Source organism: Nerophis ophidion, linkage group LG21 (assembly GCF_033978795.1).
Source record: "Nerophis ophidion isolate RoL-2023_Sa linkage group LG21, RoL_Noph_v1.0, whole genome shotgun sequence".
NCBI classification, from domain to species: Eukaryota; Metazoa; Chordata; class Actinopteri; order Syngnathiformes; family Syngnathidae; genus Nerophis; species Nerophis ophidion.
This window is the reverse complement of record NC_084631.1, coordinates 46,026,214-46,041,522: the sequence shown is the minus strand read 5'-3', so window position 1 is coordinate 46,041,522 and position 15,309 is coordinate 46,026,214. Positions and strand designations below refer to the sequence as shown.

At 39.2% G+C, this 15,309-nt stretch overlaps 1 protein-coding gene across 3 annotated transcripts in view; it reads right to left on the bottom strand.

The window, feature by feature from the left end:
• hycc1 (hyccin PI4KA lipid kinase complex subunit 1) overlaps positions 1-15,309 on the bottom strand; it is a 73,670-nt gene that overhangs the window by 15,994 nt on the left and 42,367 nt on the right. For all 3 annotated transcript variants that reach the window (XM_061882789.1, XM_061882790.1, XM_061882791.1), the window contains exons 7-10: positions 11,931-12,026; positions 11,627-11,743; positions 11,366-11,453; positions 2,079-2,241 (exon numbers count right to left, since the gene is read on the bottom strand). In XM_061882789.1, coding sequence (XP_061738773.1) covers positions 2,079-2,241; positions 11,366-11,453; positions 11,627-11,743; positions 11,931-12,026 — 464 coding nt within the window. The remainder of the gene's footprint in view (positions 1-2,078; positions 2,242-11,365; positions 11,454-11,626; positions 11,744-11,930; positions 12,027-15,309) is intronic.

Sequence of the window (15,309 nt, the reverse complement as noted above, 5' to 3'; positions counted from 1 at the left end):
AAGCAGATATTTAAGTATGTATTTTTATTTGGAAAAAAAAAATGTTTGGAAAGTATGATAATATAATTTTTGTCATATTTGTTGCAATAATGGATACTATTAAAGTTGAAAAGGTATGCAATTTCAAGCAGTACTTACAATTTTACTGTCAAATGAAAAAAATCTATTATATTTAGTGAGAAAATATTAAGTACTTTATTGACACGAGCGTTTGCGGGCCAGATCTGGTCCCCGGGCCTTGAGTTTGAAACCGGTGCAATAGAGGGTTCTTGCTTCACACACACATCTAAATACGCATACACACATTTTTTTTTCCAACACACACGTCGATCGAAATACGGACACAGATATATCAATGTCATTTTTATTTAATTTTATTTTTTACACATGCCGCATATATATATATATATATATATATATATATATATATATATATATATATATATATATATGCCTAATTGGATTATCCAGAGAATAGTGCTCGATACCGTGGTAGAGCGCATATGTATGTGTGGGAAAAATCACAAGACTACTTCATCTCTACAGAAGTGTTTCATAAGGGGTTCCCTCAATCGTCAAAATCTCCTGAGGATTGAGGGAACCCTTCATGAAACACTTCTGTAGAGATGAAGTAGTCTTGTGATTTTTCCCACACACACACACACACATATATACATATATATATATACATATATATACATACACATATGTATACACATATATATATATATACATATGTATACACATATATATATATACATATGTATACACATATACATGTATACACATATACATGTATACATATGTATACACATATACATGTATACATATGTATACACATATACATGTATACATATGTATACACATATACATGTATACATATGTATACACATATACATGTATACATATGTATACACATATACATGTATACATATGTATACACATATACATGTATACATATGTATACACATATACATGTATACATATGTATACACATATACACATATACATATGTATACACATATACATATGTATACACATATACATATACGGACAGATATATTAATATAATTTTTTTTTTTTTTTTTTAAACACAAACAGCACAAATACAGGCAGATATGTTCGATTGAAATACACACACAGATGTATTTATATGGATGTTTTATTTTTTTACACACGCTGCGATCAAAATACAGACAGATATATTTATATAATAAATCTTTTTTTTATCTTTTATTCTTTTTGCACAAGCGGTGATCGAAATATTGACACATTTATATACATTTTTTATTTATATTTTTACACACGCGGCGATCGAAATATGGATACAGATATATTTTATACATTTTTTATTTATTTTTCTACACACGCGGCGATCAAAATACGGTCAGATATGTTTGTATAATTTATTTTATCTTTTTTTTTTTTTTTTACACACGCTGTTATCGAAATGCGGACACAAATTTATAATTTTTTTATTTTTTTTAAACAAAAAATAAAGAATAAATTTATATAAATATATGTGTCTGTATTTCCATACATACACATATATACACATACATACACACATATACATATATATATATATATATATATATATATATATATATATATATATATATATATATATATATATATATATATATATATATATATATATATACACACACACACACGTGAATTGGATTACACTCGCACAGATTGAGATACACGTTTTCAAGTCATTCTGCTCCAATAAACCTCCCATACAACACATGGTCAAAGTATATGCTGTGGAGATGTGAATGGAGTGTAAAAAGCCACAATGAGCAGCATCCGGCAGATAAACAGGCTATTGGGTAGCTTCAGATGGCTATAATTCAGCTCATGTAAAATGCAACACAAAGAGCGTACAGATGGAAGGTGTGCATTAGCTGTAAATCTACACTATGAGCTTAAAGGTGGATGAGTGGCACCACTAAAACACACTGCCTAGAAGACAATGGAAGGATGACAGACAATGACCAACGATTACCCTCCTGCTCGCTTCGTTTTTGTAGGCGCACGCTTGACATTTAACACCACCGCGGCGCGCTTACCGTGTCGTTTCCAGCGGTGGCCCCTTATAGAGAGGGAAGTGACAGCGTTTCGGGAGATCCTGGAGGCGGTGGGTGTTATCTCCACCTGGATACTCCGCGCGCCCTCCTTGGTGTTGCTCTTCAGCGCTGCTCCCCGCAGCGACGACTTGATGGCGTTACCCACCTGATGGACGGGATAAGCACACAGTTAAGGCCAAGACTCCTCCGGAGCTGTCAGGAAAATTGCTGCAGCCACTTCGGCCTATTTTGTAGTTCTATCGCCTCTGGCCCGTCAGTGCTGACACCAAAATAGCTCTCGTGCTCATTATGTAACTCTCTTTATTTATTGAGGAAGAATGTTTGTGTATATAATACAACTTAAGAGTGTTTTTGGATAAGACTTGCCTCTTGCTTAGTTGTTATGCTTTAAGTTACAAGCAAAAATTAGAGTTACAAACATCATGGTGAAATGAATGCCACACTCAATCCGGTAAGATCCGCCCAAAACATTTTGTCATAGTCGCTAGCCTTACCTTTTAGTTATAGATCCCCTTAGAACAACATCAGCAAATATGTACAAACCCCGTTTCCATATGAGTTGGGTAATTGTGTTAGAAGTAAATATAAACAGAATACAATGATTTGCAAATCCTTTTCAAGCCATATTCAGTTGAATATGCTACAAAGACAACATATTTCATGTTCAAACTCATAAACTTTTTTTTGTTGTTGCAAATAATAATTAACTTTAGAATTTGATGCCAGCAAAACGTGACAAAGAAGTTGGGAAAGGTGGCAATAAATACTGATAAAGTTGAGGAATGCTCACCAAACACTTATTTGGAACATCCCACAGGTGTGCAGGCTAATTGGGAACAGGTGGGTGCCATGATTGGCTATAAAAACAGCTTCCCAAAAAATGCTCAGTCTTTCACAAGAAAGGATGGGGCGAGGTACACCCCTTTGTCCACAACTGTGTGAGCAAATAGTCAAACAGTTTAAGAACAACCTTTCTCAAAGTGACATTGCAAGAAATTGAGGGATTTCAACATCTACGCTCCATAATATCATCAAAAGGTTCAGAGAATCTGGAGAAATCACTCCACTTAAGCGGCATGGCCGGAAACCAACATTGAATGACCGTGACCTTCCATCCCTCAGACGGCACTGTATCAAAAACCAACATCAATCTCTAAAGGATATCACCACATGGGCTCAGGAACACTTAAGAAAACCACTGTCACTAAATACAGTTTGTCGCTACATCTGTACGTGCAAGTTAAAGCTCTACTATGCAAAGCGAAAGCCATTTATCAACAACATCCAGAAACTCCGCCGGCTTCTCTGGGCCCGAGATCATCTAAGATGGCCTGATGCAAAGTGGAAAAGTGTTCTGTGGTCTGACGAGTCCACATTTCAAATTGTTTCTGGAAATATTCGACATCGTGTCATCCGGACCAAAGGGGAAGCGAACCATCCAGACTGTTATCGACGCAAATTACACATCTGTGAAGGCACCATTAATGCTGAAAGGTACATACAGGTTTTAGAACAACATATGCTGCCAACTAAGCGCCGTCTTTTTCATGGACGCCCCTGCTTATTTCAGCAAGACGATGCCAAGCCACATTCAGCACGTGTTACAAGAGCTTGGCTTCGTAAAAAAAGAGTGTGGGTACTTTCCTGGCCCGCCTGCAGTCCAGACCTGTCTCCCATGGAAAATGTGTGGTGCATTATGAAGCGTAAAATACGACAGTGGAGACCCCGGACTGTTGAAGGACTGAAGCTCTACATAAAACAAGAATGGGAAAGAATTCCACTTTCAAAGCTTCAACAATTAGTTTCCTCAGTTCCCAAACGTTTATTGAGTGTTGTTAAAAGAAAAGGTGATGTAACACAGTGGTGAACATGCCCTTTCCCAACTACTTTGGCACGTGTTGCAGCCATTAGTTTATTTGCAAAAAGAAAATAATGTTTATGAGTTTGAACATCAAATATGTTGTCTTTGTAGCATATTCAACTGAATATGGGTTGAAAAGGATTTGCCAATCATTGTATTCTGTTTATATTTACATCTAACACAATTTCCCAACTCCTATGGAAACGTGTTTTAGTAAAGGACTCCAATCAAGCCAATCAAGCTAGTGCATTGAGCTACTTCTGTATCATAAATAATACATTTGAAAAATAAGTAGTCTTCCAAACAAGCCATTCATGTGATTGAACCAAATCACATCAATTCTATAATCCCATCTGTTTCAAATTTATGCACAAGAGAAAGCTTGGAATCTCAAAAGGCGGCTGACCTAATGCCTATTATGCCACAAAGGTAAGACTCTTTAGAAGTATTTGCAGTGCGGACATTCTTAAAGTGAACGCGAGTGGAAAGATAATCCCGGAACACTGTTGTTTTTTGTCCCGACCACAGCAACACCTCGTTAATGAGCGGAAAAAGTTGTGTGGATAAGAGGCCTTTAGCCACTATAGCCCCAACATGTGGAGCAGCCTGCCGGAGAGCCTCAGGACTACAGAGATTGTTAATATCATTATCCATTCTAAGCACCATGTTGTTGTTTTACTATGTATTTGTGTAGGCTATACCAGGGGTCGGCAACCTTTACCACTCAAAGAGCCATTTTGACCAGTTTAACAAAATAAAGAAAACAATGGGAGCCACACAACTCTTTTGAAATTTAAAATGAAATAAACCAACATACAGAGTTTTTTTTACTTTATGCTATGTATAAACCAGGGGTCTCAGACACGCGGCCTGCACCTTAATATGAAAATGTAATGATAGTGGGACCCGCAAGTTTTATATGAATGCCGCTTGACAGCATCACACTTGCCAAACCTCCCGAATATTCCCAGAGACTAATGTATGTCAGATCAACCATTCTCGCTGAATATTCCTCGATTAACAATAATAAGGGCATCCTATGAAGGTGCTGGCTTTGTCAGCCCAATCACATGTCGTACGAGGCTTCTGCAGACACATGCTAATGATTGCAATGCATACTTGTTCAACAGCCATACAGGTTACACTGAGGGTTGTGATATAAACAACTTTAACACTCTTACTAATATGCGCCACACTGTGAACCCACACCAAACAAGAATGACAAACACATTTAGGGGAGAACATCGGCACTGTAACACAACATAAACACAAAATAAATACCCAGAATCCCATGCATCCCACTCTTCCGGGCTCAATTATACACCCCGCTAGCACCAAATCCCCAGACCTTCTCCGTGCGTCGGTTGAGGTGGGCAAGGTTGAATGGGGCAGGGTTTAGTGCTAATGTAGCCCGGAAGTGTAGGGATGTATGGGATTCTGGATATTTGTTATGTCGTGTTTATGTTGTGTTACAGTGCCGATGTTCTCCCAAAATGTGTTTGTCATTCTCGTTTAGTGTGGGTTCACAGTGTGGCGCATATTAGCAACAGTGTTAAAGTTGTTTATATTACAACCCTCAGTTTAACCTGTATGGCTGTTGACTAAGTATCTAGTCACTTTCATGTGTTAACAGAGGCTAAATATAAAATGTGACCATTCCACACGCAGATCGCGTGATGTAAAAGCGGGCGCGACGACATGTTGTAGAGGACGTTAAAGACATTGCCATCACTGCACACCCTCAGTATTGAAGTCCATGTGAAAATCGGAAAATATTATTCCCGGGTGATTTCTGAGAGAGGCACTAAAATCCGAGGAAACCTCACGGAATAGTCGTTGGGGTCGGCAATACAGCAGCTGAGCCACATCAGAATGATCAAAGAGTCGGATGCGGCTCAGGAGCCGCGGGTTGCCAACCCCTGGCCTATACGAACCACGATAACCTGCTGCTCAAAATTGAGGGATTAATACAATTGTTTGAATTGATATTATATATATATCCATTTACTACCGCTTATTCCCTTTTGGGGTCGCTGGCGCCTAGCTCAGCTACAATCGGGCGGAAGGCGTATATATATATCTGTACATATATATATTTAAAAAAAAGATTGAATAGACACACTTTTTTTTTTTTAAATCAGGCTTTCCACTAACTCTTTAGGTTCTTAATTTTCAGTTATTTTCTATTGTATGTAATGCTATTATCCCTCCTGTTATTCTCACTATTTGATGTGTTTTTCCATTTATTTTTCATTACTATTGGAATTAATATCACCATTATTACTGTTACCAGGCATTCATTTGACATGTGCGAGAATTGTACAGTACAGGCCAAAAGTTTGGACACACCTTCTCATTCAGAGTCATACCAAAGACTATAAAAATGGGAGCCATTACCTCCCTGCTTGACACTCAGCGTCAAGGCTTGGAATTGGGGGTTAAATCACCATAAAATTATTCCCAGGCGCAGCATCGCTGCTGCCCACTGCTCCCCTCACTTCCCAGGGCGTGATGTGAAGTGAATTATATTTATATAGCGCTTTTTCTCTAGTGACTCAAAGCGCTTTACATAGTGAAACCCAATATCTAATTTTTACATTTAAACCAGTGTGGGTGGCACTGGGAGCAGGTGAGTAAAGTGTCTTGCCCAAGGACACAATGGCAGTGACTAGGATGGCGGAAGCGGGGATCGAACTTGCAACCCTCAAGTTGCTGGCACGGCCACTCTACCAACCGAGCTATACCAACCCAAGGGGGATGGGTCGAATGCAGAGGACACATTTCACCACACCTAGTGTGTGTGTGACAATCATTGCTACTTTAACTTTTCGTTATTTTCATGACTATTTACATTGTAGATTGTCACATCAAAACTATGAATGAACACATGTGGAGTTATGTACTTAACAAGAACAGGTGAAATAACTGAAAAGATGTTTTTATATTCTAGTTCCTTCAAAATAGCCACCCTTTACTCTGATTACTGCTTTGCACACTCTTAGCATTCTCTCCATGAGCTTCAAGATGTAGTCACCTGAAATGGTTTTCACTTCTCAGGTGTGCCTTATCAGGGTTGATTCGCGGAATTTCTTGCTTTATCAATGGGGTTGTGAATGAGAAGGTGTGTCCAAACATTTGGCCAATACTTGCATATGACATTCTATCAGTTGGCATCCCAGTGAGAGCAGAAATCGTACAGTGAGTGGTATTTTATTAACTTTGTTTGCCGCTCATGAGTAGTAATCAGTGATGTTTTCGAGGGAAAAAGCAAATGTTGTGATGCGTTTTTGAAATAAATGCGCTGCATATGCTTCAAATGAGCTAAAATCGGTAAATATTAAATGTTATTTTACATTGTCAGAATAATTGTATAAAAGTTGTCACACTTGTTTTCCCATTAGTTCAGGCTGCCCTGCGAGAAGACAAAAGCTGTTTTTGTCCTTATCAAGCAAAAGGCCTGCCTCTTGTAAAACCTCTACTGTGTGCGATGGGATGCGACGTGGAGGTGTCGGTCTCCCTGATCTGTTGGACAGTCACAGGAAGACCTTGTCACGACCTGAGATCTACAAAGCAGAGAGGGAGCAGAACAGACCTCGCTCTTGGCACCTTTTCTTTGAAATGTTTATGACCGAGTCTAACAGCTGTTTATGACCACCTCCCCTTAGGAGCAGCTGCGTAATGTAATGTCGTCAGAGCGTGGGACGACAATGTACAAGGGTACACGTCTACGCGCTCTCCTCATGAGCAAAATGTAATCCTGTCTCTATTGCTTTGCTTCTTGTCTTGTCTAATAGATGTCATCTGTGTTTGAACCTGGCTTACATGTATACTTAGTGTGTATATAAAACCTTAATGGGATGTTTTTAATGGCTTTGTTGGCAGAATAAAGCGAATCCACTAGGATCCATTGTAAGCAGACTTTTGATTACATTTATTACCTATTTAGAATGCATAGAAAAATAAATGTGTTCTTGTCTTACCTAAGGATTGTGAATGATGGGAAAAATTCCAAAATAAAGGCAGATCCCCTTCAAGTGCACCTATTTAGACGAGGTGAGGAGTGAAAATTGTTCCTGACAACCGAACCGAGACAATCATGTGTTGTGAATGAGAAGGTGTGTCCAAACCTTTGGACTCTACTGTACATAACATTCTATTAGTTGGCGTCCCAGGGATAGCAGACATTATACAGTAAGTGATGTTTTATTATGTTTGCAGGTGCTCATGAGTAGTAATCAGTGATGTTGTTGAGGGAAAAAGCAAATGTGATACTTTCTTTTACAGCATATGCTTCAAATGAGCAAAATGGGTAAATATTCTTAACATATATATTTAGTGTGTCTATAAAACCTTAAGTGGATGTTTTTTAAGGGCTATGTTGGCAGAATAAAGCGACTCCACTAGGATCCATTGTAAGCAGACTTTTGATGACATTTATTACCTATTTAGAATGCATAGAAAAATAAATGTGTTCTTGTCTTACCTAAGGATTGCGAATGATGGGAAAAATTCCAAAATAAGGGCAGATCCCCTTCAAGTGCACCTATTTAGACGAGGTGAGGAGTGAAAATTGTTCCTGACAACCGAACCGAGACAATCATGTGTTGTGAATGAGAAGGTGTGTCCAAACCTTTGGACTCTACTGTACATAACATTCTATTAGTTGGCGTCCCAGTGATAGCAGACATTATACAGTAAGTGATGTTTTATTATGTTTGCAGGTGCTCATGAGTAGTAATCAGTGATGTTGTTGAGGGAAAAAGCAAATGTCGTGATACTTTCTTTTACAGCATATGCTTCAAATGAGCAAAATGGGTAAATATTCTTAACATATATACTTAGTGTGTATATAAAACCTTAAGTGGATGTTTTTTAAGGGCTATGTTGGCAGAATAAAGCGACTCCACTAGGATCCATTGTAAGCAGACTTTTGATGACATTTATTACCTATTTAGAATGCATAGAAAAATAAATGTGTTCTTGTCTTAACTAAGGATTGCGAATGATGGGAAAAATTCCAAAATAAGGGCAGATCCCCTTCAAGTGCACCTATTTAGACGAGGTGAGGAGTGAAAATTGTTCCTGACAACCGAACCGAGACAATCATGTGTTGTGAATGAGAAGGTGTGTCCAAACCTTTGGACTCTACTGTACATAACATTCTATTAGTTGGCGTCCCAGTGATAGCAGACATTATACAGTAAGTGATGTTTTATTAAGTTTGCAGGTGCTCATGAGTAGTAATCAGTGATGTTGTTGAGGGAAAAAGCAAATGTCGTGATACTTTCTTTTACAGCATATGCTTCAAATGAGCAAAATGGGTAAATATTCTTAACATATATACTTAGTGTGTGTATAAAACCTTAGTTGGATGTTTTTTAAGGGCTATGTTGGCAGAATAAAGCGACTCCACGAGGCTCCTTTGTAAGCAGACTTTTGATCACATTTATTACCTATTTAGAATGCCGAAAAAATAAAAGTGTTCTTGTCTTACCTAAGGATTGTGAATGATGGGAAAAATTCCAAAATAAGGGCAGATCCCCTTCAAGTGCACCTATTTAGACGAGGTGAGGAGTGAAAATTGTTCCTGACAACCGAACCAAGACAATCATGTGTTGTGAATGAGAAGGTGTGTCCAAACCTTTGGACTCTACTGTACATAACATTCTATTAGTTGGTGTCCCAGGGATAGCAGACATTATACAGTAAGTGATGTTTTATTATGTTTGCAGGTGCTCATGAGTAGTAATCAGTGATGTTGTTGAGGGAAAAAGCAAATGTTGTGATACTTTCTTTTACAGCATATGCTTCACATGAGCAAAATGGGTAAATATTCTTAACATATATATTTAGTGTGTCTATACAACCTTAAGTGGATGTTTTTTAAGGGCTATGTTGGCAGAATAAAGCGACTCCACTAGGATCCATTGTAAGCAGACTTTTGATCACATTTATTACCTATTTAGAATGCCGAAAAAATAAATGTGTTCTTGTCTTACCTAAGGATTGTGACTGATGGGAAAAATTCCAAAATAAGGGCAGATCCCCTTCAAGTGCACCTATTTAGACGAGGTGAGGAGTGAAAATTGTTCCTGACAACCGAACCGAGACAATCATGTGTTGTGAATGAGAAGGTGTGTCCAAACCTTTGGACTCTACTGTACATAACATTCTATCAGTTGGCGTCCCAGTGATAGCAGACATTATACAGTAAGTGATGTTTTATTATGTTTGCAGGTGCTCATGAGTAGTAATCAGTGATGTTGTTGAGGGAAAAAGCAAATGTGATACTTTCTTTTACAGCATATGCTTCAAATGAGCAAAATGGGTAAATATTCTTAACATATATATTTAGTGTGTCTATAAAACCTTAAGTGGATGTTTTTTAAGGGTTATGTTGGCAGAATAAAGCGACTACTCTAGGATCCATTGTAAGCAGACTTTTGAAGACATGTATTACCTATTTAGAATGCATAGAAAAATAAATGTGTTCTTGTCTTACCTAAGGATTGTGAATGATGGGAAAAATTCCAAAATAAAGGCAGATCCCCTTCAAGTGCACCTATTTAGACGAGGTGAGGAGTGAAAATTGTTCCTGACAACCGAACCGAGACAATCATGTGTTGTGAATGAGAAGGTGTGTCCAAACCTTTGGACTCTACTGTACATAACATTCTATTAGTTGGCGTCCCAGTGATAGCAGACATTATACAGTAAGTGATGTTTTATTATGTTTGCAGGTGCTCATGAGTAGTAATCAGTGATGTTGTTGAGGGAAAAAGCAAATGTGATACTTTCTTTTACAGCATATGCTTCAAATGAGCAAAATGGTTAAATATTCTTAACATGTATACTTAGTGTGTGTATAAAACCTTAATTGGATGTTTTTAAGGGCTATGTTGGCAGAATAAAGCGACTCCACTAGGATCCATTGTAAGCAGACTTTTGATTACATTTATTACCTATTTAGAATGCATAGAAAAAGAAATGTATTCTTGTCTTAACTAAGGATTGTGGCAACATTCCTTTTTACCGGTCTGCAATTAAAACTGAAATTATTGGTAAAGGCAGCTTTAATCAGATCTTTATCATAATTCGCAAGTGTGCCTCACAAGGCAATTATTTGGAAACTACAATTTATATATGATCCTATTAATGTAGATCCATAAGTCATGTGTTTTGACTGCTGCAGAGGAATGCACCTTGACCGGTGTAGTAATGCTGTAGGCTTACTTCCAATCTGCTTCGCCAGCAAGGATTTACAGCTAAAGAGAGCGGAGTGGAAAGCATGTAAATAATCTAGTGGGATTACACACAGCTTGCAGACTGACACAATGCGGCATAGTGTGCGGCGTATAAAGGCGATACATTGACATGCTTCCTCCTCTCGACAGAACATTGCGCTCACCAACAGCGCTTCGGGGAGCAACTCCAGCTGGGCCCGATACAGAACGTCATCCAGGGCCTTGGATCCCAGTTCCGCTTCCCCGTTGCACCTGCCCACAATGGATGTCAAACATTGATGATCAGATTGCAGTACTGAGAATAGAAGTGGAAGTGGACACCTCTGGAAAGGCACAGTACATTGAATGTGACGCAGATTAGATGAGCACAAAAGAAACACACGGACATAGTGAAAGTGTGTGTGCAGGCACGTGTGTACACTCACAATGCAAAGTGTATTCCCGTGAGGAGTTGAACCAAGAAATCTGATGTGACCGTCATCCGCGCGCTAATACCTTTATAGCGCCGCATCTGTTGCCGCGGGTAACCACATATACACACTCTGGAGGATAACCAACGAGATGAGAAGTTGTCACAGTTCAACACGGACGTCAAAATCACACAGAGCAAAAAATGCAATAGGTACTTGCGTGCATATTAAAAACAAAGTGCAATCATTAAACAAGACTCATGATTGAGAAGTGAAGACTATGAAAGACATGCGCTAAGTGTCAAGTGCGGTTTTTTACCGGGAGCTGAGCTGGCAGAGGGACTGGAGGGAGGCGGTGCTCATGAAGCTGAGTGCAGCGTTGTAGCACAGCAACAGGAAGGTCAGCACATCAAATCTGACAAAAAAAACACATCGTACAGTGCTTTAAAAATACACAATCTTATGTCCACCTGGTACAAACCCCGTTTCCATATGAGTTGGGAAATTGTGTTTGATGTAAATATAAACAGAATACAATGATTTGCAAATCCTTTTCAAGCCATATTCAGTTGAATATGCTACAAAGACAACATATTTCATGTTCAAACTCATAAACATTTTTTATTTTTTGCAAATAATCATTACCTTTACAACTTGATGCCAGCAACATGTGACAAAGGAGTTGGGAAAGGTGGCAATTAATACTGATGAAGTTGAGGACTGCTCATCAAACACTTATTTGGAACATCCCACAGGTGTGCAGGCTAATTGGGAACAGGTGGGTGCCATGATTGGCTATAAAAACAGCTTCCCAAAAAATGCTCAGTCTTTCACAAGAAAGGATGGGGCGAGGTACACCCCTTTGTCCACAACTGTGTGAGCAAATAGTCAAACAGTTTAAGAACAACCTTTCTCAAAGTGCAATTGCAAGAAATTGAGGGATTTCAACATCTACGCTCCATAATATCATCAAAAGGTTCAGAGGATCTGGAGAAATCACTCCACGTAAGCCGGAAACCAACATTGAATGACCAGGACTTTCAATCCCTCGGACGGCACTGTATCAAAAACTGACATCAATCTCTAAAGGATATCACCACATGGGCTGAGGAACACTTCAGAAAACCACTGTCACTAAATACAGTTGGTCGCTACATCTGTAAGTGCAAGTTAAAGCTCTACTATGCAAAGCGAAAGCCATTTACCAACAACATCCAGAAACGCCGCCAGCTTCTCTGGGCCCGAGATCATCTAAGATGGACTGATGCAAAGTGGAAAAGTGTTCTGTGGTCTGACGAGTCCACATTTCAAATTGTTTTTGGAAATATTCGACATCGTGTCATCCGGACCAAAGGGGAAGCGAACCATCCAGACTGTTATTGACGCAAAGTGTAAAAGCCAGCATGTGTGATGGTATGGGGGTGCATTAGTGCCCAAGGCATGGGTAACTTACACATCTGTGAAGGCACCATTAATGCTGAAAGGTACATACAGGTTTTGGAACAACATATGTTGTCATCTAAGCGCCGTCTATTTCATGGACGCCCCTGCTTATTTCAGCAAGACAATGCCAAGCCACATTCAGCACGTGTTACAACAGCGTGGTTTCGTAACAAAAGAATGCGGGTACTTTCCTGGCCCGCCTGCAGTCCAGACCTGTCTCCCATGGAAAATGTGTGGCACATTATAAAGCGTAAAATACGACAGCGGAGACCCCGGACTGTTGAAGGACTGAAGCTCTACATAAAACAAGAATGGGAAAGAATTCCACTTTCAAAGCTTCAACAATTAGTATCCTCAGTACCCAAACGTTTATTGAGTGTTGTTAAAAGAAAATGTGATGTAACGCAGTGGTGAACATGCCCTTTCCCAACTACTTTGGCACCTGTTGCAGCCATGAAATTCTAAGGTAATCATTATTTGCACAAAAAAAAAATAGTTTATGAGTTTGAACATCAAATATGTTATGTTGTATTTGTAGTGCATTCAATTGAATATGGGTTGAAAAGGATTTGCAAATCATTGTATTCTGTTTATATTTACAACTATCACAATTTCCCAACTCATAAGGAAACAGAGTTTGTATTAACCAGACAGTGTTTCTTAGGAAGTACAGTATTGTCAAGGTTTTATTTCAAGCAGCCTGCCATAGTGTCAGGCAGCTGCATAATAATGAAGATGACTTTCAAGTGACCCACACAGACCTGGAGGCCAAAGCTGACAACTCAGATTGGACCCGTCTGTTAATAAAAGCCTCTGGGTTTCCTTACAGTAGATGCGAGGAACCATGAAAGCAACACAACAACTTTAAAATTAACACGGTTGGACAGCTGGTATAGGCCAACACGGAATTAGGACCGTTATGCAGTCCTTCTCAAACTGTGAGGTGGGCCCTCCTGGTGTGACCTCGGGGAACATTGTTTTTTTTGGGGGGGCCGTACTTGAATATGTGTATGTAGCACTTGGCTTCAATGTGACTACGGTGGGAGATGAGGAAAGACATGCGGGTTGTTTTCTTTAATAGTAATAAGTAGAGATATCCAATAATATCGAACTGCCAATATTATTGGCCGATTAATGCTTTGAAATGTAATATCGGACATTATCGGTTTCCAAATTATCGGTATCAGTTTAAAAAAAGTTAAATGTATGACTTTTTAAAACGACGCTGTGTACACGGACGTAGGGAGAAGAACAGAGCGCTAATAAACCTTAAAGGCACTGCCTTTGTGCCACATAACTACGGCTTTTTAGACACACAAGTGAATGCAAAGCATACTTGGTCAACAGCCATACAGGTCACACTGAGGGTGGCCGTATAAACAACTTTAACACTGTTACAAATATGCGCCACGCTGTGAACCCACACCAAACAAGAATGACAAACATTTCGGGAGAACAACTTCACCGTAAAAAACAAGCACAACAAATACCCAGAACCCCTTGCAGCACTAACTCTTCCGGGACGCTACAATATACACCCCCTGCTTACTCCCTAAACACTACCTCAAATCCCGGCACCCCAATCGGTTTCAAGAAGTAAAATGTATGACTTTTTAAAACGCCGCTGTACAGAGTGGTACACGGACGTAGGGAAAAGTCGAGATCGCCAATAAACCTTAAAAGGCACTGCCTTTGCGTGCCGGCCAAATCACAAAATATCTACGGCTTTTTACACACACAAGTAAATGCAAGGCATACTTGGTCAACAGCCATACAGGTCACATTGAGGGTGGCCGTATAAACAACTTTAGCACTGTTACAAATACGCGCCACACTGTGAACCCACACCAAACAAGAATGACAGGGAAAACATTTGCACCGTAACACAACTGAACAAATACCTGGAACCCCTTGCAACACTAACTCTTCCAGGACACTGCAATACACACCCCCCCTCAACGCCGCCCACCTCAACCTACTCATGCTCTCCCTGGGAGAGCATGTCCCAAATTCCAAGCTGCTGTTTTGAGGCATGTTAAAAAAAATAATGCACTTTGTGACTTCAATAATAAATATGGCAGTGCCATGTTGGCAATTTTTTCCATAACTTGAGTTGATTTATTCTGCAAAACCTTGTTACATTGTTTAATGCATCCAGCGGGGCATCACCACTAAATGAGACATAATAATGTGTTCATTCCACCACTGTATATATCGGTATTGGTTGATATCGGAATCGGTAAATAAGAGTTGGA